This window comes from Gigantopelta aegis, chromosome 10, assembly GCF_016097555.1.
Source record: "Gigantopelta aegis isolate Gae_Host chromosome 10, Gae_host_genome, whole genome shotgun sequence".
NCBI classification, from domain to species: Eukaryota; Metazoa; Mollusca; class Gastropoda; order Neomphalida; family Peltospiridae; genus Gigantopelta; species Gigantopelta aegis.
In genome coordinates, this window is record NC_054708.1 from 54,564,946 (window position 1) to 54,588,714 (window position 23,769).

Consider the following 23,769-nt stretch of genomic DNA (forward strand, 5'->3'; position numbering starts at 1 on the left):
TAGTGGACAACATTTTTCTAATCGGTTTGACCTGTACTCATTTATACAGTAATTATTTTAAATTATATATTCTGTAGTTGTTGGATGATTTTTGTTGTTGTTGTTTGTTTATTTATTTATGAAATTAAGTTGTACAGACGTGCATTACAATTTTGATGTTTAGATAACCGTAACCACTGGTTTAACCTTTAGACTACTGGATTAATTTTTAACAAAAACCACGTTGAGTGGGTACAAGTTTATAATTTTTACTCGCATGTATTCACTTAAATGTTTCATAAATACATGAAATAAAGTTCATATATGAATCGGTAAGTATTATTTTCGTGTCTTTTTTTGTAATTTTTATTATTTTAGATCGGCTAATGGTGATTAAAATTAGGCAAAAAATCGAAAAAGTTGTGTTTACTTACGGGCATTTGTGGCCAGCTGTCCAGTATTTATGTCCATTATTCCCGATAATAGTGGTTTTCTGACCAGAATTGTTTTTAAAACCCAAACTACGATTCATATTGCAATATTTGGGTATTTTCGTTGTTGGTAAAACGATCAAATTTATTATCAAATTAGCTGTTACAATAAGCTATCGATCCCTGAAAATTACCGCGACGTGCCGCCATTGTTGTCAAGCGAAAATACTTGCCGAAAACCAAAAACCACCATTTTGAAAAAAAATCTTTTTTCTTTAATTATATTTCCGTTTCCGGTGAGTGTCGTGTGCAAAACGGCGGGAAATATGAATTGGGGAATGCACTGTATACAGTGTACAGTATATCGACTGACGTGACGTGGGTCTTGTATGTTATATGACAAAAGATTTTTCCCGATAAGTCATATGGCTGTCATCTAACATTTATGTTTTAAGGCCATAACAAAATATTGCCACGGGTAAACCAGGCTAGATTGTTAGTATGTTCCAATAAAAATAGCCACATGGTCAAACAAATGATAGAACGCGGGGTTGTGTGCATCCATTATGCTCTGCCCCCCCCCCCCCCCCCCCTCCCAAACATGAAGAAGACAAGAAGTTGTAGATGAAGGAAACATTGCAGAGATAGCCATGATAATGATTTGTGAATAGTTCCTGTAGCCTTCTTTGTTCATTTTCTTTAGTTTGGTTGTAAAAATAGCACAGAATATCACCTTTATATTAGAAAAGTATAAAAATTAAAATATTGAATGTGAAGGGATATATATATGTACAACTTGGTAGGAATCTGGAACTCAACAGTAAATGAATGATGTTATGAGCTAATTAAGAGCCAAATGAAACAGACTATTGAACAAAGAAGGTATTCATTGATTTCCATCATATGGTAAAGTAGTTTGGTTATGGAACATGTTATGTATATTGGTACAAGCTTTTGTTCTTCTATTGTAGCTGGTGACTACCCTTACGGAAATGACTTATACAAACTTATAAGAGGAATATACTTTACTTATATGCCACTTATAAGTGACCTATAAGTTACCCATATATTGGTATAAGTGAAGTATCAGTGTGTATAAGTATAAGTGAAAAGAATGGTTAACTGATACATCACTGATACTCCACATATATTTCACGTATAAGTGGTTTATCAGTGGTATAAGTGAACTGGAATTAAGAATTTTTTTTTTTGTTTCTATAAGTGAAATATAAGTGAACAATTAGTTTGGAGATAGTCCTTTTGCAAAGGAAATGATGTGTTCCAAATGAATGGGGGAAAAACTAAGTCCAAAACATTTTCATGGTTATTTTTTTAAAATTCATAACTTCTCACAGGATTTATCAAATTCATTGGGAACAGTGGCTAAACAACCAAGAATTTGATAGTATTTCCAATAATAATAAAAAAATCATTAATATTAATATTAATTAATACACATGATGCTATATGATTATAATTATCCCATGATACCTCCTCACTTAAACAGACCCTCCAGACTCACCACCTGTCACAATAAATATCTGTAAAATTGTAGCGGTAGGGCAGAGGATGGGGTGTGTGTGTGTGTGTGTGTAGAGGTGAGCTCCATTTCAATGTTTATTACAGTATGGATTTATTTTATCTATTAATGGTAATTTGTATTTACATATAAAAAAGTTAATTAACTAAAAAAAATAAAAATAAAAAAAAATCTAGAAAAAAAAACCCTCAAGAAAAACAAAGACAACAACGACATCAGGAATTCAGATAGAACAAGGTATTATTATGAGAGGTGCAAAATCTTGAGATTAATAGCCTTACCATCTTAGGCAGTATGGTGCAACTTCAAAAGGACTTAATTCAGACGCCACTGTGTGGGTCTCCAGCGGGGGGGGGGGGGGGGGGGGGGGGGGCGTGTGAGTTTAAGGTGGGCGGAATTTGGAGTACGAATTTAGTAGTTAGGTCAAAGACCTAAAGCCAAAATGAGCTCATTCATACAACTCATGTCTGGACAAAAATTTAAGTCCAAAGAACAAAATTAAACTGCTCGACCGAAAGGGTTTTAAGGTGATTTGAGCAATTTAGACGGGCTACCAAAAAAGTGCGTCGGACTGTTTACAAAAAAAAAAAAATTAAAGTCCAACTAAGCCCTTGGAACGGTTGGCGACTACGGGGATGAGATGAAGTGCTTGGCGTTGAACTGTGGCACCAGTTTCCTCCAACGGTGGGCTAGCAAGGTCTTAGCTAGCTCGACGTAATGGGCACCGGCGATGATCTTCAGTACTCTGTGGATGGTGTAGTTGTACATATCTTCGAAGAGTATTCCCTGTCTGTAGAGATCATCTCGGCGCGACGTCACCACAAGTCCAAACTTCCCATCTCGTAGTTCCATGGCGTGGATGGCACACTCAACTCCTTCAGGAAACTTCTTAAAGTTGCCCTCAAGAATGCCTCCCGACAGTGAGCTGGTGTCTGAGGTGTCCCCGACCAAGTATCGAGCGTACTGGCCCTTGATCTTGGAGATGGCTAGGCTCCAGGCGGTGTCCCTGCCCCGGGCGGTCGCGGAAGGCCGGGCCTTGGCTGGCTGGTCACTACTCGGTGGGGTGACGGCCTTCCGCTTCGCAGCAGCGCCATCCATAGGGGTCTTGGCGCAGCCCCCCGGGGGTGGGGGACTCGACGCCGACCGCCTCGAAGGGGTTGGAACGGGAGACGCACGCCGTGGAGTTTCGCAGATCGCTGTGTCCAACAGCGGCGTCGACTGGTCCGCTGGCTCAGTCTGTTCAGAGGTATCTGCGTCGGCTGGCACTGGTTGATCGGGTCCTGGGGGTGGGGGCGGCGACGCAGACAGGACCGCCGCTGGCGGTTGAGCTGCCAGTTTAGGTCCCCCCTGAGCCGTCCCTGGTGCAGGTTTCCTCTTCCTCCTTCCTCTTCCCTTCCTCTTCGTCGTGTTAGTTACCGCGTCGCCATACACCAAAGTCACGGTTGCCCGTGAGCCAATGTAAGCGACGCAGTACTCTGTTAAAGAGCCGTAGCTTGCAATAAGTCCTCCCAGGTGGGGGGGCAACTCGAGAGAGCAGAGCGACACGTCTTTCCTCATCGAAGGCATAGCTCGGATGAGGAATACAACAAAGCAGGTCTACATAATGTCCTCTGGGTGGCACTTAGCCCATTCTGAACCCGGTCTATATAATATTGCTGCTTAAACATCACATAGCCTTTCCTTAATCGCATTGTGGATACTGTCATCAACATGTGTTAAGTTCCATATTTAACCACACACACACAATAAAACAAACATTTTAGTTTTAGTCAGTTTTGGATCAGTTAATTCCCATCAATAGGCCAATTAGACTATTCCTCATTCCAGCCACTGCTCCACAAAATTAACTAGTGTAAAAAATCTGTGTACTATCCTGTCTGTGGAATGGTGCATATAGATATCACTTGCTGCTAATTGAAAAGAGTTGCCCATAAATTGGTGGTAGTCTATTTCCTCTTATTATCTATGATTTTTAACCATATGTCTGACACCATATAACCATAGATAAAATGTGTTGAAAGTTAAAGTTTGTTTTGTTTAACAACGACACTAGAGCATATTGATTATTTAATTATTGGCTATTGGATGTCAAACATTTGATAATTTTTAACATAGTCTTAGAGAGGAAACCTTTTTCCATTAGTAGCAATGGATCTATTATTTACATCATCCCACAGACAGGATAGCACATACCACAGCCTTTGGTATAGCAGTCGTAGTGCACTGGCTGGAGTGAGAAATAGCCCAATGGGTCCACCGACGGGGATTGATCCAAGACTGACTGCGCATCAAACGAGTGCTTTATTACTGGGCTATATCCCACCCTAAAATGTGTTGAGTGCATTGTTAAATAAAAAAGATTTAATTTCATTTCATTGAAGTACACGTTCTCGGCAGACAGTGAAGAACTTCAGTTTGTTAAACCATCCATTATAGCCAGAAGGATTGGAGTGCAACTTGATGATTCTGCTGATTGTGAAGGTTATAAGTGGGACCTAGTTGGAAAATTGACAGGTTAGTAGTATCTGAGCCTGGCTTCCTGTTTTTGTTTGCCAAAACATTGGTGAAATCATAAAGTATGCTGTTTTAGCAATTTCAATATATATTCACCAACTACATTTTGGCACTTTAGTCAAAAGATAAAAAATAAAATCTCCTGGTTTTATGTTAAAGTATAGTGATGTTGTTAATGAGACATATTTCACTGTCAATATATGCATGAGGTGCCTGTGTCACAGAATTGATCCACCTTGGTGGATCCACTCAACTGATTGGGTTTTTTTCTCATTCCATCCACTGCACCATAACTGGTCAAAGATCAATGTTATGTGCTTTTTTGTCTGTGGGAAAGTGCATATTAAAAATCCCTTGCTGCATTACAAAAAATATAGCGGGTTTCCTCTGATGAATATGTGTCAGAATTACCAAATGTTTGATCCAATAGCCGATGATTAATTAGGTGCTATCCTGTCTGTGAGATGATGCATATACAAAGTAAAAGATCCCTTGCTACTAATGGACAAATATAGCGGGTTTCCTCTGTAAGACAAAATGTTAAAATGACCAAATGTTTGACATCCAATGGCCAGTTATTGTTAAATCAATGTGCTCTAGTGTTGTCACACACACATTCACACATGCACGCACACATAGACACACACACACCAGTCACATAGTTATACAAATTAATGCATATCCCATTCGTCTTGTTCAGTTACAACCGTACACTACATTTATCATCATTTTTATTTTTAAGAAATAAAAACAAGAAAACTAAATAATAATAGTAATAAATTTACACACTTTGTGAACAGATTTTTTCAAAATAACAATTATGGAACAAGAAATAAAAAATTAATCATAAAATAAAGTACACATCAGTGTACACACTGTTAAAACAGAGTAACGACGAGTCTACATACAAAATAGGCCAGAGTATTCTCTGTCTTCTCTCAAGCTTGAAATATCAAATCCCACGTTGTACCTACTCTTTAATTTGCCTGTTGGGTCGGCTAACCACTGTCTCCAATCCAAGTCACAATACATCAGTTGCCCATATGGTTAGCTAACCATTCTTCAATCCAGGTCACAATACATCGGTTGCCCATAAGGTCGGCAAACCACATCTTCCTGTCCAGGTCACAATACATCGGTTGCCTGTTGGGTCGGCAAACAACTGTCTCCAATCCAGGTCACAATACATCGGTTGCCTGTTGGGTTGACAAACCACCGTCTCCAATCCAGGTCACAATATATCCGTTGCCTGTTGGGTTGGCAAACCACCGTCTCCAGTCCAGGTCACAATACATCGGTTGCCTGTTGGGTTGGCAAATCACCGTCTCCAGTCCAGATCACTATATATCGGTTGCCTGTTGGGTCAGCTAACCATTCTTCAATCCAGGTCACAATACATCGGTTGCCCATAAGGTCGGCAAACCACATCTTCCTGTCCAGGTCACAATACATTGGTTGCCTGTTGGGTTGGGAAACCACCGTCTCCAGTCGAGGTCACAACACATCGGTTGCCTGTACGGTCGGCAAACCACCGTCTCCAGTCGAGGTCACAACACATCGATTGCCTGTTGGGTCGGCAAACCACTGTCTCCAGTTGAGGTCACAACACATTGGTTGCTTGTTGGGTCGGCAAACCACCGTCTCCAGTCGAGGTCACAACACATCGGTTGCTTGTTGGGTTGGCAAACCACCGTCTCCAGTCCAGGTCACAATACATCGATTGCCTATTGGGTCGGCAAACCACCGTCTCCAGTCCAGGTCACAACACATCGGTTGCCTGTTTGGTTGGCAAACCACCGTCTCTAATCCAAGTCACAATACATCGTTTGCCTGTTGGGTTGGCAAACCACCGTCTCCAATCCAGGTCACGGTTGCCTATTGGGTCGGCAAACCACCGTCTCCAGTCGAGGTCACAACACATTGGTTGCTTGTTGGGTTGGCAAACCACCGTCTCCAGTCCAGGTCACAATACATCGATTGCCTGTTGGGTTGGCAAACTACAGTCTTCATTCCAGGTCACAATACATCGGTTGCCTGTTGGGTTGGCAAACCACCATCTCCAATCCAGGTCACAATACATCAGTTGCCTGTTGAGTCGGCAAACCACTGTACAGGTCACAATATATCGTATGCCGGTCAGGTCGGCTAACCACTCTCCAGTCACAATATATCATATCAGGGCATCAAAAATCCCATCGCCCGACGCCCGAGCCAAGTGGAATTTTCATGCCGGGAAAGTAATTATGTTAACTGCATATGCCCAATGACAAGTGACTAATTAACACCTAAAACTTTGTAGTTTTGTTACAAATCTCGGTAAGACTTTGGAAAGAGTTCTGATCGTCCGAGCATTTACATAGCTCTAATGAGAACTAACTCTAACCCTAAATGCTGGAACTCTTGCCAATGCGTTGACACACCAAAATGGAAAACAATGTGTTAAAAAGTTCAATAATAATTTTAGAGTTATTCCCCTATTATCGACTAAGGTCGGTAATTTCCACCACTGAACATTCGACTGAATTCGTACAAATAATCGGTTTGATGATCTTCAAACTTGGAAATAGTGTCCAATACGCTTTACAGCTCATATACAAATAAAGTATACATGCCTTGTGTGTGCAATCAAAATGTTTAATCTTTGCAAACAGGTATATGAGGTGGGATGCAGTTTAAAATTGTAATATTCAAATTAAATTAGACGTTAACGTTGTTCAGAAATCTGTTCTTTGCAAACGAACGGGGGCGTAATTTAATGCAAGTTCATAATTTCCGAGTTCATTTGAACAAAGCACACATATTATGAACTGTATTCTTATAAAAGTTGCAAGATATTTTAGTTTATATATAATAAATCTTGTAGCAGAACATCCTTAATCTTTTTCAGTACTTTGCAAATGTAAATCTACGTTCGTGTAAAATGAACAGGTACGGTGAAATTAGATTTCATTAGCCTTATGTCATAATCGTGACAAGTTAGATTTCATTAGCCCTAGCTATGCCATAATCGTGATGGTGCGATGCCCTCATGCATACATGAATATATTCATTTTTTTATGCTCTGTTAATAGTTTTTAACAAATAAATTATGCTCAATAAATTAAAAATACAAGGCTGCATTCGATGCAGTGGCATAGCGTGGGCGGGACCACCTGAGCGGTTGCCCCAGGTGCAATATTCTGTACTGGTGGAAGGGACTTGAGGAGTGCTAACGGTCCACTGGTTAGGGGGAGCAATACTTGCCTTGCCCCGGGCTCTGGTAACCCATGCTACTCCACTGAATCGATGTACACCCCCTCTCCTGCTGTTGTTTACCAAGTCTGCACTATTTAAAAACATTTTCAGCCAGTCCTCCACAGTTGGTGTAACAAAGGCCGTGGTATGTACTATCCTGTATGTGGGGTGGTGTATATAAAAAGTCCCTTGCTGCTAATCGAAAAGAATAGCCCATGAAGTGGCAACAGCGGGTTTCCACTCTCAATATCTGTGTGGTTCTTAACCATATGTCTGATGCCATATAACCGTAAATACAATGTGTTAAGCGTGTCGTTAAATAAAAAAATTCTTCCTTCCTTTCTAATTTAAAAACATTTGCAGAGTAACAGAGCTCGTTTACTTTGACCCAGCTACGGCTGTTTGCAGAGTAACAGAGCTCGTTTACTTTGACCCAGCTACGGCTGTTTGCAGAGTAACAGAGCTCGTTTACTTTGACCCAGCTACGGCTGTTTGCAGAGTAACAGAGCTCGTTTACTTTGACCCAGCTACGGCTGTTTGCAGAGTATCAGAGCTCGTTTACTTTGACCCAGCTACGGCTGTTTGCAGAGTAACAGAACTCATGTTTACTTTGACCCAGCTACGGCTGTTTGCAGAGTAACCGAGCTCGTTTACTTTGACCCAGCTACGGCTGTTTGCAGAGTAACAGAGCTCGTTTACTTTGACCCAGCTACGGCTGTTTGTAGAGTAACAGAGCTCATGTTTACTTTGACCCAGCTACAGCTGTTTGCGAGAGACTTTTCTTAGCTATGAACAGGGTAAAAACATCCCAGAGAAGAATTTTAGGGCAGAGTGTGTTAAATAATATGCTTACAATAAATTGAATAATAACACATGTGTCAAAATCCCTGAACATTTTGGAACCAATTCCAGCCATAAAAGAATGGCTCACAAGTGAAAGGGATTTCACCACATCTACAGCCATACAACATACATTGACACAATAATTATATTTAGATGAACAAGTGGACACAACCAAACAAATAACAAACTTTAAATCAACAAATGGACACTATTTAAAACATAAAGTTTAAATCAACAAGTAGAGAAGACAGTGGATACTACTGGACAGACATTTACATTTAGTACTTCCTAAGTAAGTGTTGTAACATAAAGGCAAAATTCTTTATTTGTGCAATCAAACCAATTACTTTCAAGATTATTACATTATTAATCATTGTATTAAATTAAATAGGAGTAACACAATTGGTTACCTTAAGAAGTATGGGCAAGTGGTAAAATATATGGGGCAAGTGAATATCTGATAGGCACTTGCCCTGTGGCGAGTAATTTTTTGGAAATATTTTGAAACCCTGTATATGCCCATCAGGTCAGCTAACTACTCCAGTGCAGGTCACAGTATATAGGTTGCCCGTCAGGTCATCTAACTACTCCAGTGCAGGTCACAGTATTTAGGTTGCCCGTCAGGTCAGCTAACTACTCCAGTGCAGGTCACAGTATTTAGGTTGCCCGTCAGGTCAGCTAACCACTGTCTTCAGTCCAGGTCATAGTATATAGGTTGCCTGTCAGGTCAGCTAACCACTCCAGTACAGGTCACAGTATATAGGTTGCCCGTCAGCTCAGCCAACTACTCCAGTGCAGGTCACAGTATTTAGGTTGCCTGTCAGGTCAGCTAACCACTGTCTCCAGTCCAGGTCACAGTATATAGGTTGCCCATGGGGTTAGCTAACCAATGTATTTAATACAGGTCACAGTATATAGACTGCCCGTCAGGTCGGCTAACCAATGTATTTAATATAGGTCACAGTATATAGGTTGCCCGTCAGGTCGGCTAACCAATGTATTTAATACAGGTCACAGTATATAGGTTGCCCGTCAGGTCGGCTAACCAATGTATTTAATACAGGTCACAGTATATAGGTTGCCCCTCAGGTCAGCTAACCAATGTATTTAATACAGGTCACAGCATATAGGTTGCCCGTGAGGTCCGCTAACCAATGTATTTAATACAGGTCACAGTATATAGGTTGCCTGTTGGGTTAGCTAACCAGTGTATTTAATACAGGTCACAGTATATAGGTTGCCTGTCATTTCAGCTAACGAATGTATTTAATACAGGTCACAGTATATAGGTTGCCTGTCAGGTCAGCTAATCAATATATTTAATACAGGTCACAGTATATAAGTTGCCCGTTGGGTCAGCTAACAAGTATTTAATACAGGTCACTTTATATAGGTTGCCCGTCGGGTCAGCTAACCAATGTATTTAATACAGGTCACAGTATATAGGTAGCCCGTCGGTTCAGCTAACCAATGTATTTAATACAGGTCACAGTATATAGGTTGCCCGTCGGGTCCGCTAACCAATGTATTTAATACAGGTCACAGTATATAGGTTGCCCCTCAGGTCCGCTAACCAATGTATTTAATACAGGTCACAGTATATAGGTTGCCCGTCAGGTCCGCTAACCAATGTATTTTATACAGGCCACAGTATATAGGTTGCCCCTCAGGTCCGCTAACCAATGTATTTAATACAGGTCACAGTATATAGGTTGCCCCTCAGGTCCGCTAACCAATGTATTTAATACAGGTCACAATATATAGGTTGCCCGTCAGGTCCGCTAACCAATGTATTTTATACAGGCCACAGTATATAGGTTGCCCGTCAGGTCTGCTAACCAATGTATTTAATACAGGTCACAGTATATAGGTTGCCCGTCAGTCAGCAAACCTGGGGCCTAATTCACTAAACTCTCGCAACTTTGCGATTTCGCAGTGCAATGCTAAAAGACTTGTAAAGAGGATGCTTTGTTGTCTAGAAGAGCCTAAGAGACCTTTGTGAATTAGGCCCCTGGACTGCAATACTATACAGATTCCTGACAACATCAAACATATTCTAGCTACACAATGAAGTCTTTGGTACTTTGCCTTTCAGTGTTTCTGCCAGAAAGAAATTTTTGGGTATGGCGCTTTGGAATTGAATGCAACCACAGTCAACAGGGGGTATAGTGGTCCTCCCCCAGAAAGAAAATGGATTAAATTTAGGTTTAGGATTAGGATTAAGAAAATCATACAATAATAAAATACTTGGGTTAATAATACTATAAATATCTGGCTAATATTACACACAAACTACTGTTTCAAAGTTACTTCTAAATAAGATAATATCTACACTTATAATGCTGTTAATGAATCTTCATAAGCGAAATTACATTTAATAAAATAAAATAAACTAGTTTTAGTTTTGATAAATTTGGTTGCCCGATGCCCGGTGCTGGTAGTTTTTAAATCAGAGGTAGTTTTAAATGCAAACTCGTAGTTCAATAGGCTAGTGGGTTATTAAAAAAAACCAACCCCCCAAAAAAACCCACCCAACAACAAACAAACACCAACACTGCTAGTTCATATGTTTTCCCCTTCATTGACGTTTGTTTGATAAATGTTATCCTGACATTGGTCATCGCATAATGTTAACAAATCAACAAGTATACTTTTGGTGAAAAACAAAAAAGTAAGGTGATCCCTTTTTCTGAATACTATAGGGGTTGGGTTCCTGGAAACATATATCGTTTTTCAGCCTACATGTTATACTTGATCAGAAATTTGGGCTATATAGTGCTTTATATTGGTGGGCTAGTGGAATTCAGAAACCCACTAGCCCTGTGGCTAGTGACTTTTCCAAAAGATTTGTCATACCCTGATTATTTATTATTTAGTGCATCTGGTGTCTAACTCACCATCACCAAATTGTGTGAGAATGCAACACATCCACAGAGTTAAGGGTAATGAACCCACAGGTTCCCATAGTATGGTTGGTTATTAAGCCTTATGCAGTACAGTTAGTGAACGCATACGCATACAGCAGGTTTAAAAAAAAATATATTAACAATATTTTCTTTGCTTATTAGTGAGAAAGATAGGTGATCATTGTCAAAAGAGAAGTCGAAATTGTGACCATGAATGTATCCCAACTCAACAAGGATCCTACTGTATATGTAGGAGAAATTACCACATACATTCTGATGGAAGGCATTGTGTCAAAGGTAATGTACACGTTTAATAATTTAATGTCAAATACCATTAGCATCATTCCATGTCAAGTCATGCATCCCCTCATGCACCCATGGAAGCCAAGGTACCATTCGGATATACTTACCCACATAAAGCGCCTTCTATAGGAAATAAATGTGAAACAGTGATTATGTCCCTTACATGATATCATCACTGACCAATCACATGGTGCTTAATTTTAGACAAGAAAGAAAGGGAGTTTGTTGAAACGTTCCCAAACTGAAATTTATCCAAACCAAGACCACCCACTTTTGAAACGTATCCAACTGCAGTTCAAATTGCAGATCGAAGGGAGTAAATAAATTATACCGGTATCACTTGGTTAAGTGGCACATGCAAGGTTTGAACAAGTTTGAGAATAATTTTATATATAAATCTCCAAAATATATAACAATTCCCAAAACCTTTTTATAAAGTTTGTATGTCAACCTGTTCATGCAATAGTTTATATATACATGTTGCAGGCAATATTAAAATAAATTGATCTGTGGAATACGTGAATATTATGTTTTTAAAATTATATTCTATTAAATTCTAAATCATATAGATTATAGGTTGACTTGTCAACCTTCACAGATTCCCTGGGAGACTCCCAGTATTTGATCAATCTCCCATTTTCCTGCCCGGAAACTTCCTTATTTTTTAACCATAAAAACAAATTCCCGATACCATTGTCATGTATTGATATTCAGTGTTGCCAAAGATAAAACTAAATAATCTATGTCTAATAACACCTCTGACTTGTAAAATGTCTCCACACGAGACTACATAACTCAACAATGACTGAAGTGCTGGAGTCGCACACGGCAACTGCATTGATAGACAGGAGACTACATAACACAGCAATGACCGAAGTGCTGGAGTGCCAGACAGCAACTGCATTGATAGACAGGAGACTACATAACACAGCAATGACCGAAGTGCTGGAGTGCCACACGGCAACTGCATTGATAGACAGGAGACTACATAACACAGCAATGACCGAAGTGCTGGAGTGCCAGACGGCAACTGCATTGATAGACATGAGACTACATAACACAGCAATGACCGAAGTGCTGGAGTGCCAGACGGCAATTGCATTGATAGACAGGAGACTACATAACACAGCAATGACCGAAGTGCTGGAGTGCCAGACGGCAACTACATTGATAGACACAAGACTACATAACACAGCAATGACTGAAGTGCTGGAGTGCCACACGGCAACTGCATTGATAGACAGGCGACTACATAATACAGCAATGACTGAAGTGCTGGAGTGCCACACGGCAACTGCATTGATAGACACAAGACTACATAACACAGCAATGACTGAATTAAGTGGTGGAGTGCCACACGGCAACTGCATTGATAGACAGGAGACTACATAATACAGCAATGACTCCAGTGCTGGAGTGCCACACGGCAACTGCATTGATAGACACAAGACTACATAACACAGCAATGACTGAATTAAGAGGTGGAGTGCCACACGGCAACTGCATTGATAGACAGGAGACTACATAATACAGCAATGACTGAAGTGCTGAAGTGCCATACGGCAACTGCATTGATAGACAGGAGACTACATAATACAGCAATGACTGAAGTGCTGAAGTGCCACACGGCAACTGCATTGATAGACAGGAGACAACATAATACAGCAATGATCGAAGTCCAGGAGTGCCAAATGGTGAAATTACTTCTACACAAGACGGTGTGTTATCAGGTTCGAAGGAAATGAGTTCTGCACAAGACAGTGTGTTATCAGGTTCGAAAGAAATGAGTTCTGCACAAGACGGTGTGTTATCAGGTTCAAAGGTAATTACTTCTGCACAAGGCGGTGTGTTATCAGGTCCGAAGGAAATGAGTTCTGCACATGACGGTGTGTTATCAGGTTTGAAGGAAATGAGTTCTGCACAAGACGGTTATTTCCTCATTTTTTGTTTGCTAATTTTGCAGACATCCATTGACGGCAATAATTGTTGAACTGCATAAAAAAACTTTTATACTACCCTTAAAATTAGATTATCTCTTATGGTTCAATTCTCCTCTCTCCACCCAAATTTGGAATGAGCCAGCAGTTTTAATGAAGCATTTAAAAACAATTTAAACTGGTAGCTTCAGGCAAATAATGATTACACTAGAAGAGTGTCTGACGTCACATAGTCAGTACAGCAGCCAATGATGTATATCTTCCTCATTTCACACTTAAAATTGTGTATATTCACCGAAATGAGGTAAACAAATACAGCTTGAAAGGCATGATTAAAAAAATATATATATCGGGTTAGTACGGTTTGATATTGTGGTTATTAATTTGGCTCAGTTTGATAACAGTGTAATAGAATCGCTGAACCGCACCTGTTATACTGTTACCTAAATATCGCATACTAATCATGATATCAAAATGTACATGTAGTAATTACCTGATATTATATATAGACCGATTATTATACGAGTTTGCTTGTTTTGTAGTGATTTTACGAAACGTGTCAGAAATTGCCTGAGTGAGGTCAAGGGTAATACATGAATCGTAATACGACTCACCCGCGAGTGTAATAATTTCTGTATTATCCATGTTATTATTATGATAATTGTTTTATGAATAACAGGGATTGTGTCAAAATGTTTAAAACATACTTAGAAAGAGAGGACATAATGACAATATTTTCAGCATTGATGTCATCAGTGATCATTCTAATAGAACTGGCATATAATGGGGTTTTTTTTATTTGTTAATTTTCGTGATAAATTGGATGATATACATGTATGTACGATGTCATGGGCTACCAGGATTTAGCACGATGACAAACCTCCAATAGGCTGTCACTCAGCTACTGGACGATATATGCGTATATACGATGTCATGGGCTACCAGGATTTAGCACGATGACAAACCTCCAATATGCTGTCACTCAGCTACTGGACGATATACGCGTATGTACGATGTCATGGGCTACCAGGATTTAGCACGATGACAAACCTCCAATAGGCTGTCACTCAGCTACTGGACTATATACGCGTATGTACGATGTCATGGGCTACCAGGATTTAGCACGAGGACAAACCTCCAATATGCTGTCACTCAGCTACTGGACGATATATGCGTATGTACGATATCGTGGGCTACCAGTATTTAGCATGATGACAAACCTCCAACAAGCTGTCACTCAGCTACTGGACGATATACGCGTATGTACGATGTCGTGGGCTACCAGGATTTAGCACGATGACAAACCTCCAATATGTCACTCAGCTACTGGACGATATACACATATGTACGATGTCATGGGCTACCAGGATTTAGCACGATGACAAACCTCCAATAGGCTGTCACTCAGCTACCGGATGATATACGTGTATGTACGATGTCATGGGCTACCAGGATTTAGCACGATGACAAACCTCCAATATGTCACTCAGCTACTGGACGATATACACGTATGTACGATATCATGGGCTACCAGGATTAGCACGATGACAAACCTCCAATAGGCTGTCACTCAGCTACCGGATGATATACGTGTATGTACGATGTCATGGGCTACCAGGATTTAGCACGATGACAAACCTCCAATATGTCACTCAGCTACTGGACGATATACACGTATGTACGATATCATGGGCTACCAGGATTAGCACGATGACAAACCTCCAATAGGCTGTCACTCAGCTACCGGATGATATACGTGTATGTACGATGTCATGGGCTACCAGGATTTAGCACGATGACAAACCTCCAATATGTCACTCAGCTACTGGACGATATACACATATGTACGATGTCATGGGCTACCAGGATTTAGCACGATGACAAACCTCCAATAGGCTGTCACTCAGCTACCGGATGATATACGTGTATGTACGATGTCATGGGCTACCAGGATTTAGCACGATGACAAACCTCCAATATGTCACTCAGCTACTGGACGATATACACGTATGTACGATATCATGGGCTACCAGGATTAGCACGATGACAAACCTCCAATAGGCTGTCACTCAGCTACCGGATGATATACGTGTATGTACGATGTCATGGGCTACCAGGATTTAGCACGATGACAAACCTCCAATATGTCACTCAGCTACTGGACGATATACACGTATGTACGATATCATGGGCTACCAGGATTAGCACGATGACAAACCTCCAATAGGCTGTCACTCAGCTACCGGATGATATACGTGTATGTACGATGTCATGGGCTACCAGGATTTAGCACGATGACAAACCTCCAATATGTCACTCAGCTACTGGACGATATACACGTACATGTATGTACAATGTCATGGGCTACCAGGATTTAGCACGAGGACAAACCTCCAATATGCTGTCACTCAGCTACTGGACGATATACGTGTGTGTACGATGTCGTGGGCTACCAGGATTTAGCACGAGGACAAACCTCCAATAGGCTGTCACTCAGCTACCGGATGATATACGTGTGTGTACGATGTCGTGGGCTACCAGGATTTAGCACGATGACAAACCTCCAATATGCTGTCACTCAGCTACTGGACGATATACGCGTATGTACGATGTCATGGGCTACCAGGATTTAGCACGATGACAAACCTCCAATATGTCACTCAGCTACTGGACGATATACACGTACATGTATGTACAATGTCATGGGCTACCAGGATTTAGCACGAGGACAAACCTCCAATATGCTGTCACTCAGCTACTGGACGATATACGCGTGTGTACGATGTCGTGGGCTACCAGGATTTAGCACGATGACAAACCTCCAATATGCTGTCACTCAGCTACTGGACGATATACACGTATGTACGATGTCGTGGGCTACCAGGATTTAGCACGATGACAAACCTCCAATATGTCACTCAGCTACTGGACGATATACGCATATGTACGATGTCATGGGCTACCAGGATTTAGCACGATGACAAACCTCCAACAAGCTGTCACTTAGCTACTGGACGATATACACGTATGTACGATGTCATGGGCTACCAGGATTTAGCACGATGACAAACCTCCAATATGTCACTCAGCTACTGGACGATATACACGTATGTACAATGTCATGGGCTACCAGGATTTAGCACGATGACAAACCTCCAATATGTCACTCAGCTACTGGACGATATACGCGTATGTACAATGTCGTGGGCTACCAGGATTTAGCACGACGACAAACCTCCAATATGCTGTCACTCAGCTACTGGACGATATACGCGTGTGTACGATGTTGTGGGCTACCAGGATTTAGCACAGTGACAAACCTCCAATATGCTGTCACTCAGCTACTTCATGTATCGTATTTTTGGTGGTATTCTGCGTCTTCCTTTATATTTAAATGATGTCGATGTAAATAAGTTTCAAAATATTATTCTTTGGATGAAAATGATGTTGTTATTATTATTTTATTATTATTTCGTGCCATTGTACTTTTTAACACTTCATTAGAAGCAATGAATACCTACCGTCGTTGGGCATATTCGTAAAACTCAAAATCCAACACAGTGATACTGTCCCCTAAACCAATGACCAAACAAAATAAAGTCACAATTATATAATGACCATTAATTTATTAATGGAATATAAAATGCTCTTTCACATACACAGAGCTAAGCCTGGGTAAGGAAATGAATCCCTGCAATTGCCCGCGGCAGTCAGCAATGCTGTGGAGATTGCCGAGGAGTTTTTCATTCTCTGCAGCATTTCCTTTGCCGTGGACTATATTGGATTTTTTTTCAAGATGTATGTTTTCCTTTTAAGAATAAAATATACTTTATGAACTGAAAACAGACTAAAAGTCAATATTAAAACAGTAACTGCACCGTTATTACTAAGTATCTGAATGTCAGCGTCGTTGGGCATGTTCGTAAATACCAGTGAATTACCTGCATTAATCGAGTATCAACTACATGTACGTCATTGAACTTGGTTGACTGTTCATAGCACATGCATTGCAGGGCCCACTGGATTGCAGGGGTGACAGGTTATACATCGTTGAACTGCTGCTATGGTGCTTTATTTTCAGTAAAAAATTTAAGATCAACTCCTACAAGTCAACCTGATGATGAGAAATTTGTAGAAATACATAAAATATTATATATAGAGAGAGATCATTCTGATAGTTTAATAAAAAAATTCTCAGTCATTTATACATGTATTGGCAAAATATGCTACCCTTTTCTGGTGCAAAATGGCCAAATCCAAAAAAACCAGCAACAAACTTTACTGATTTACTTGGACTTGAAAGTGGGTGGGACATTTGGTCTTTGTGACATATTTCCCAACAGAAATTATACCGTTATATTAAAGAAAATGAGTTTGATTCTATATCGCATTAAATATATTCTGACACTTTGATGTAATATAATTAAACGATAATGATTTAAATGGCACGTCACTGTGGACTGACTGCGCTGTATATGATAAATTGTCATCCCCTTGCAACTCCATTTTTCTTGAACGTGCACGTGTCATTCGCATATTAACTGTTATGTCACTTTTAATCAACGAATACCGCGACTGGTATGAATAAATCTTACAGCATATTGGCAAACAACACAAATAACAAACTAATCATTCAAATTTACTTACAATCCAGAGTTTCAAACAAAACTGCGTGGAAAATGCCATGGAGACTATTTTTCCCACGGCAAATTATTTATCGTAGACATTTTCTTACTTGCAGCGGTTGGGAAATTAAGTCATGTTATTGCAGGTGTGTTTCGTAAGGTTTTTATTAACTCTGTTATGAACCATGTGGATAATAAATGTATATAATGTAGTATGCTATCTCTTTTACAGATGCTCGTCCTCAGTTTAGGGGTCCTAAGCGATTGGCTCTTGATTATCCTGTATTTAAAAGCAATATGTTAGGATTTCTTGCGATGTCACCTATATATTATGATTTTGAAGGCGGGAAAAAGCCTTTCAGTGCAGCAGTTGAGACTTGCAGAGAGTATGGGGGATATCTGCCATCCATTCATACGATTTTTGAGCATAGATTGATGTACTCGGATCTTATGAGCCATACTACCTGCACTAAATGGTTTCTAGGTAAGTATTTATTCTAATTACACTAGTATTTGTAGATTCAATTGTAAATATGGATGACAAGCTTACATGGTTTGCTTATATGGTATGCATTTTGCCATGTTTAATGGTTAACTGTTGAATCCATTCAGTTTCATTTGTAGGAGAAAAACTGAAAAACTCAATCATGAAAAAATTCCACACTCTGTACTTTCAGTTTTCCTAATTTTCTTTTAGTTTTTTTACTATTCAGTAAAATTCCTAAATGTAAGTAGATGTCCCTGAAACAAAATGATGAATATTCCGGCCTGCAGAAATTCACTCGCCCACTCGCCCGAAAGAGGCAAAAAAGCTGCTGGGCGAGTCGGAACGAAACCCACTACTGGCACTATATCATACCGGGTCTACTTATTATTTCGGGTTTCATAGCACCCATTACTCACGGTATGCATGTGTGTAATGCAAAAACAAAATCTGGGAATAGGTCGAGGCTGTCTGTAATTGTTCTATAAAATATCCTCTTAAATTTGACTAGAAAAAAAAGATTACAAAAAAAAACAAAAACAAAAAACCTCCGAATAGGCTCAGATTGCATCTACAGGCGTCCTGAGTTACAAACTTTTCCCAGGGGGAGGCCCCCGAATATCCCCGCTCGGGCACGCTTTTGGCGTGCGTAATGCTAAGAACATTTCTGGCTACGCCCCTGTATTTTGTTCTTTTATAATATTGTTAACTTTAGCAAGCATTAAAGACATTTTTTTGGGGTAAAAAAACAAATGAAATTAGGTAGCAATATCTGTCCTTGGAGGCCAAATTTCAATATTCTGGGGTAATTGCTGTATTAATGCCACCGCTTCCACACCTTTTTATCTGTAAACTAGCTGTCCGCAAAACATAAAAATTGAAGCACAATAGGCTTAACAAACAAACTGATGTTTCATTCTGACCCACTAATATATCTGAACAGTATATGCACACAAATATTTTATAAATAATATATATATTTATTTTCAACTGTTAGATTGGATTCTCTCACATCCATTTTCCTCAGTTATGTCCTGTTCAGTGTCATCTTGATATATATGTCATAGAACATTCAGATGGTATTCTAAAAAAAAAAATTAAAACAAATGTATATGCACATATGTAGTCTGGATAGATCTGCTACATAATTAGCTATTGTTTATTATTAATGTAAACATTTAGTTCTTTCTGTTAGTTTTAAAAGACTACCCTAGAGAATCATAGCCTACCAAGTTTCAGGTATGGGGAATCAAAACTTCAAGAGAAAACAAACTAATTTTCAGTTAAATTTTCAGTTAAATTTTCAAGTTTACTTTTACCTGGTATCAATCAAATCTCAAGGATAAAACAGACTTTGAAATATTCAATGTTGACCTTTAATTTTAATTACGAAGAAATCAAAAAATAAAATACATGATATATATTTGAATCTGAAGAATATGTGTACCAATTTTCGGGACTACAAAATATAAACTATTACGAAAAGATAAAGGGTGTTGGACTGGGAGGGAAATAATGAAAAAAACAACAACATGCATTTGTCTACATGTATTAGTTTGTACATGTATACTACATGTACATCATAGAACTGCATGCAACTCCTTTCAAGCTATAGGGGTAAAATGCTCGATTGATGCACAGTTGACCCATGATCGATCCCTGTCGATGGGCCCTTAGGGCTATTTCTTAGTGCACCATGACTGGTATATCAAAGGCTGTGGTATGTGCCATCCTGTCTATGGGATGGTGCATATAAAAGATCCCTTGCTACTAATGGAAAATTGTAGCAGGTTTCTTCTCGCTTAATTAATGATTAATTAATCATTGGCTATTGGATGTCAAACATTTGAGAACATCAGAGAAACCTGCTACAGTTTTTCTAATGCAGCATGTGGTCTTTTATATGCACGTTACCACAAACAGGAAAGCACATACCACAGTCTTTGTCAGTGGCCATACATGTGATGTCAGATTCTGTTCAAATGTAAACTGGAAGTTACTTTTTTTATTATTAAAATGTTTAATTCAAGATGCTCTCTCATTCTGAATATGAAAAAAATATATATATATTCTAATGTTCTATTGAAAGTGTAAAAGTTACATTTATTTAAACAGTCCAACAATTATCAGGGGTTCTAGATTTTTTTTTAAATTCACTTGCCATGGTGCCAGTGGATTTGAAAATTCACTGGCCATGGTGAAAAATTCACTTGCCTGATTTTAACTGTTGATAATAAAAAACCCACAAAACAACAACAACAACCAAAAAACACAAAAAACAACAACACAAAAAACAGTAAATTAAAATAATTAACTTTTTAATGTACATTTTGCACTGAGATCATGTTTAACAGTCCTTGCCTTTTGAAAAACAAAGGCGAGTGAAAAATCGCACACGTTAAAACGCTTAGGCGAGTGAAAAATTGCACTCATCAAACTGCTAAGGCGAGTGAAAACCAAGCATTTATTAATGTATGAAGTAATTGGTACATGTAAATGCTGAGACATATGTTGCAAAAATTAACAAATAAACCAATAATGTTTTCTTCTAATTTTATGTTGTTTGGTTCATTAGTGTAGTCTGACTTCTTTTCCCTTTCAGGAATGGAGTTTATTAAAGTTTCAGGAGTAGTACTATAGAAATATAATTATGACATGTATACACTGATGCAGACCATTTGATTTTAAATTACAATATGTACTATTCAGATAATTTGATGCACACAATAATATATATACCTTTTGAGTGTTAGATGGTTTGATGAACGCACAACTAAACATATATACAGTGTTTGAGATTAAAAATTTTGGGCAGTATCCCAGTTGGATACTAACATTTCAAAATCTGGTATCCCACCTGAGAATTTAGTATTATATGGTATCCCGGTGGGATACTGGGTTCTTGAAGTCTGGTATCCAAAATTAAATTCTGGTATCCCCGGGATATCGGGATACTGTTAATCTCGAACACTGATATAGGAATCAACTTGTCTTGAATTTCATTATTAACAATGAATGTGATTAGGATTGTCTGGTTCTGACGATTTCTATTATTATGCACTACTGACATATTGTTAAAATATTTTTTTTAAATAACTCGTATAGGCCTACATACCTAGTGTTATGGGACATTGATATTCAAGTGGCATTTTTTAATTCAACAATTATGCAACATTTTGTAACACGTCATTTGACCTACCGCTACAAGTTACGAACGGCTCTCACGGCATTACGTCTTTTATCTAGAACGGCCCCAATATTGTTTATAACAAAATATAAAAACTCTGAAAAAAAAAAAATGCCAAAAAAAAAACCCATAAGTATACCATCATCAATGTGTTAGTTGTCAGTTGATCAGCGTGTTGCAGAATTCCATCTTTTCTGATTGGTCAATATGCCCTCATCAAAATCTTTAACAAATGAAACAAAAATTAAATAAAATGACCATTGATTACTGTTACTATAATATACATATCTAAATAACATATGCATATTCATTAACCTCTGGCTGAAATACAAATATTTAAATGAAGTTTTATTTGATTTTTTTTTTTAAAGAGATAAAAAGAGAAAAAATAATAGACATAAAAAAGTACCTAGGTTTATTCCTACATACCTATTATCATTTCTTTTCCTTCTTTTTATTATGCCATCTAAATTTCATTAAAAAAAAAAAAAAAAAAAAGAGTATAAGATTACACGATTGCCATTTTCCGGACCTCACGTAATCTTTGTAGGCTAACAGTTATGAACAAATCGAGACAATTTTACCGACTTCGCTGATTTCCATAACGAATTCATTTATGTAGGCTACAGAAGCCACTATTTAATTCAATCCCTTTTCTCTTTTTGTCATAACTACATGTATATGAACAGTATAAATGAGTTATCCTTATCAGACAAAAGTGGACTGTTTCTAATTAATAATAAATTAAATAGGCAAAGAAGTTTTGATCGGATTGATATGTCATCGAAGATGGAAACCTGTGTTTTCCAATTTGTATAGCAAAGATAAGTACCAGTCATATTAAAATCTTGTATGGATGCTAACATTCTGTTAAAAAAAATTCTGGTATTATAAAACGGATCTTTCTCTCAGCTACATAAGGTAAATTAGTGGTAATCAATATACAAAATTAATTTACGTGCGCTGTTTGTTAAGTGTAACGTGCGTTATTTTTCACAATCGCCAGACTGAAATTAAGTGCGCTGTACGAGCATGATCGCACCCGCGCACCTTAAAAGGCTCTCTCTCTCTCTCTCTCTCTCTCTCTCTCTCTCCATGACTCTCTTTTACACCCTCTCATGAAATATATAATCTTTCTCTCCATCTATGTGTGTATGTACATGAGTATATATGTGTGAATATCTTCACTTTCTCTCAACATTCATCTTTCAATCATTATGTTTATATACATATCTCTCTCTCTCTCTCTCTCTCTCTCTGTATATATGTACATGTCTGTTTTTCTTTTACACCTTCTCATGATAAACATAATTAACACAAAGTAATACATCCTTCAAAATCATTTGATTAGTCCACTGTCACTTTAGAACATCAATTTTCCGGTTTTTCATTGAGCCCCAGGTCTCACAAGCTTTATGAAAATCAAAGTCCTTTGCTTCTTTCCGTTCCATTGTTACTGCCAGAATGTTGTTGAGATTCTTTTCTAGTAATGACCCTCTCAAGTCTGTCTTTACTCTGTTCAGGGTGCTGAAACCACGTTCACAGTCTGCTGTGGAAACAGGAATAATTACTCCCACTGAAGCTATTTTGTTCAGGTTGGGATACCCCTTGGCAAGAGAAGAATCTAGTAGTTTCAGCATCAGGCTATATGTGATCTCTCATTGGTGGCTAGAACAGCCACTGGTTTGAAGACTTTCCATTCTTCAACAGCATCCTCTTTGTTTGTAAATGGCAAATGAGATGCCAATGCCTGTAACATAAATAAATCAAAATAATGTTTTCATTG

At 38.7% G+C, this 23,769-nt stretch overlaps 1 protein-coding gene across 1 annotated transcript in view; it reads left to right on the forward strand.

Annotated features, from left to right (window-relative positions):
* LOC121383695 overlaps positions 1-23,769 on the forward strand; it is a 290,334-nt gene that overhangs the window by 180,352 nt on the left and 86,213 nt on the right. The window contains exons 7-9 of the mRNA XM_041513789.1: positions 4,332-4,464; positions 11,610-11,744; positions 18,545-18,796. Coding sequence (XP_041369723.1) covers positions 4,332-4,464; positions 11,610-11,744; positions 18,545-18,796 — 520 coding nt within the window. The remainder of the gene's footprint in view (positions 1-4,331; positions 4,465-11,609; positions 11,745-18,544; positions 18,797-23,769) is intronic.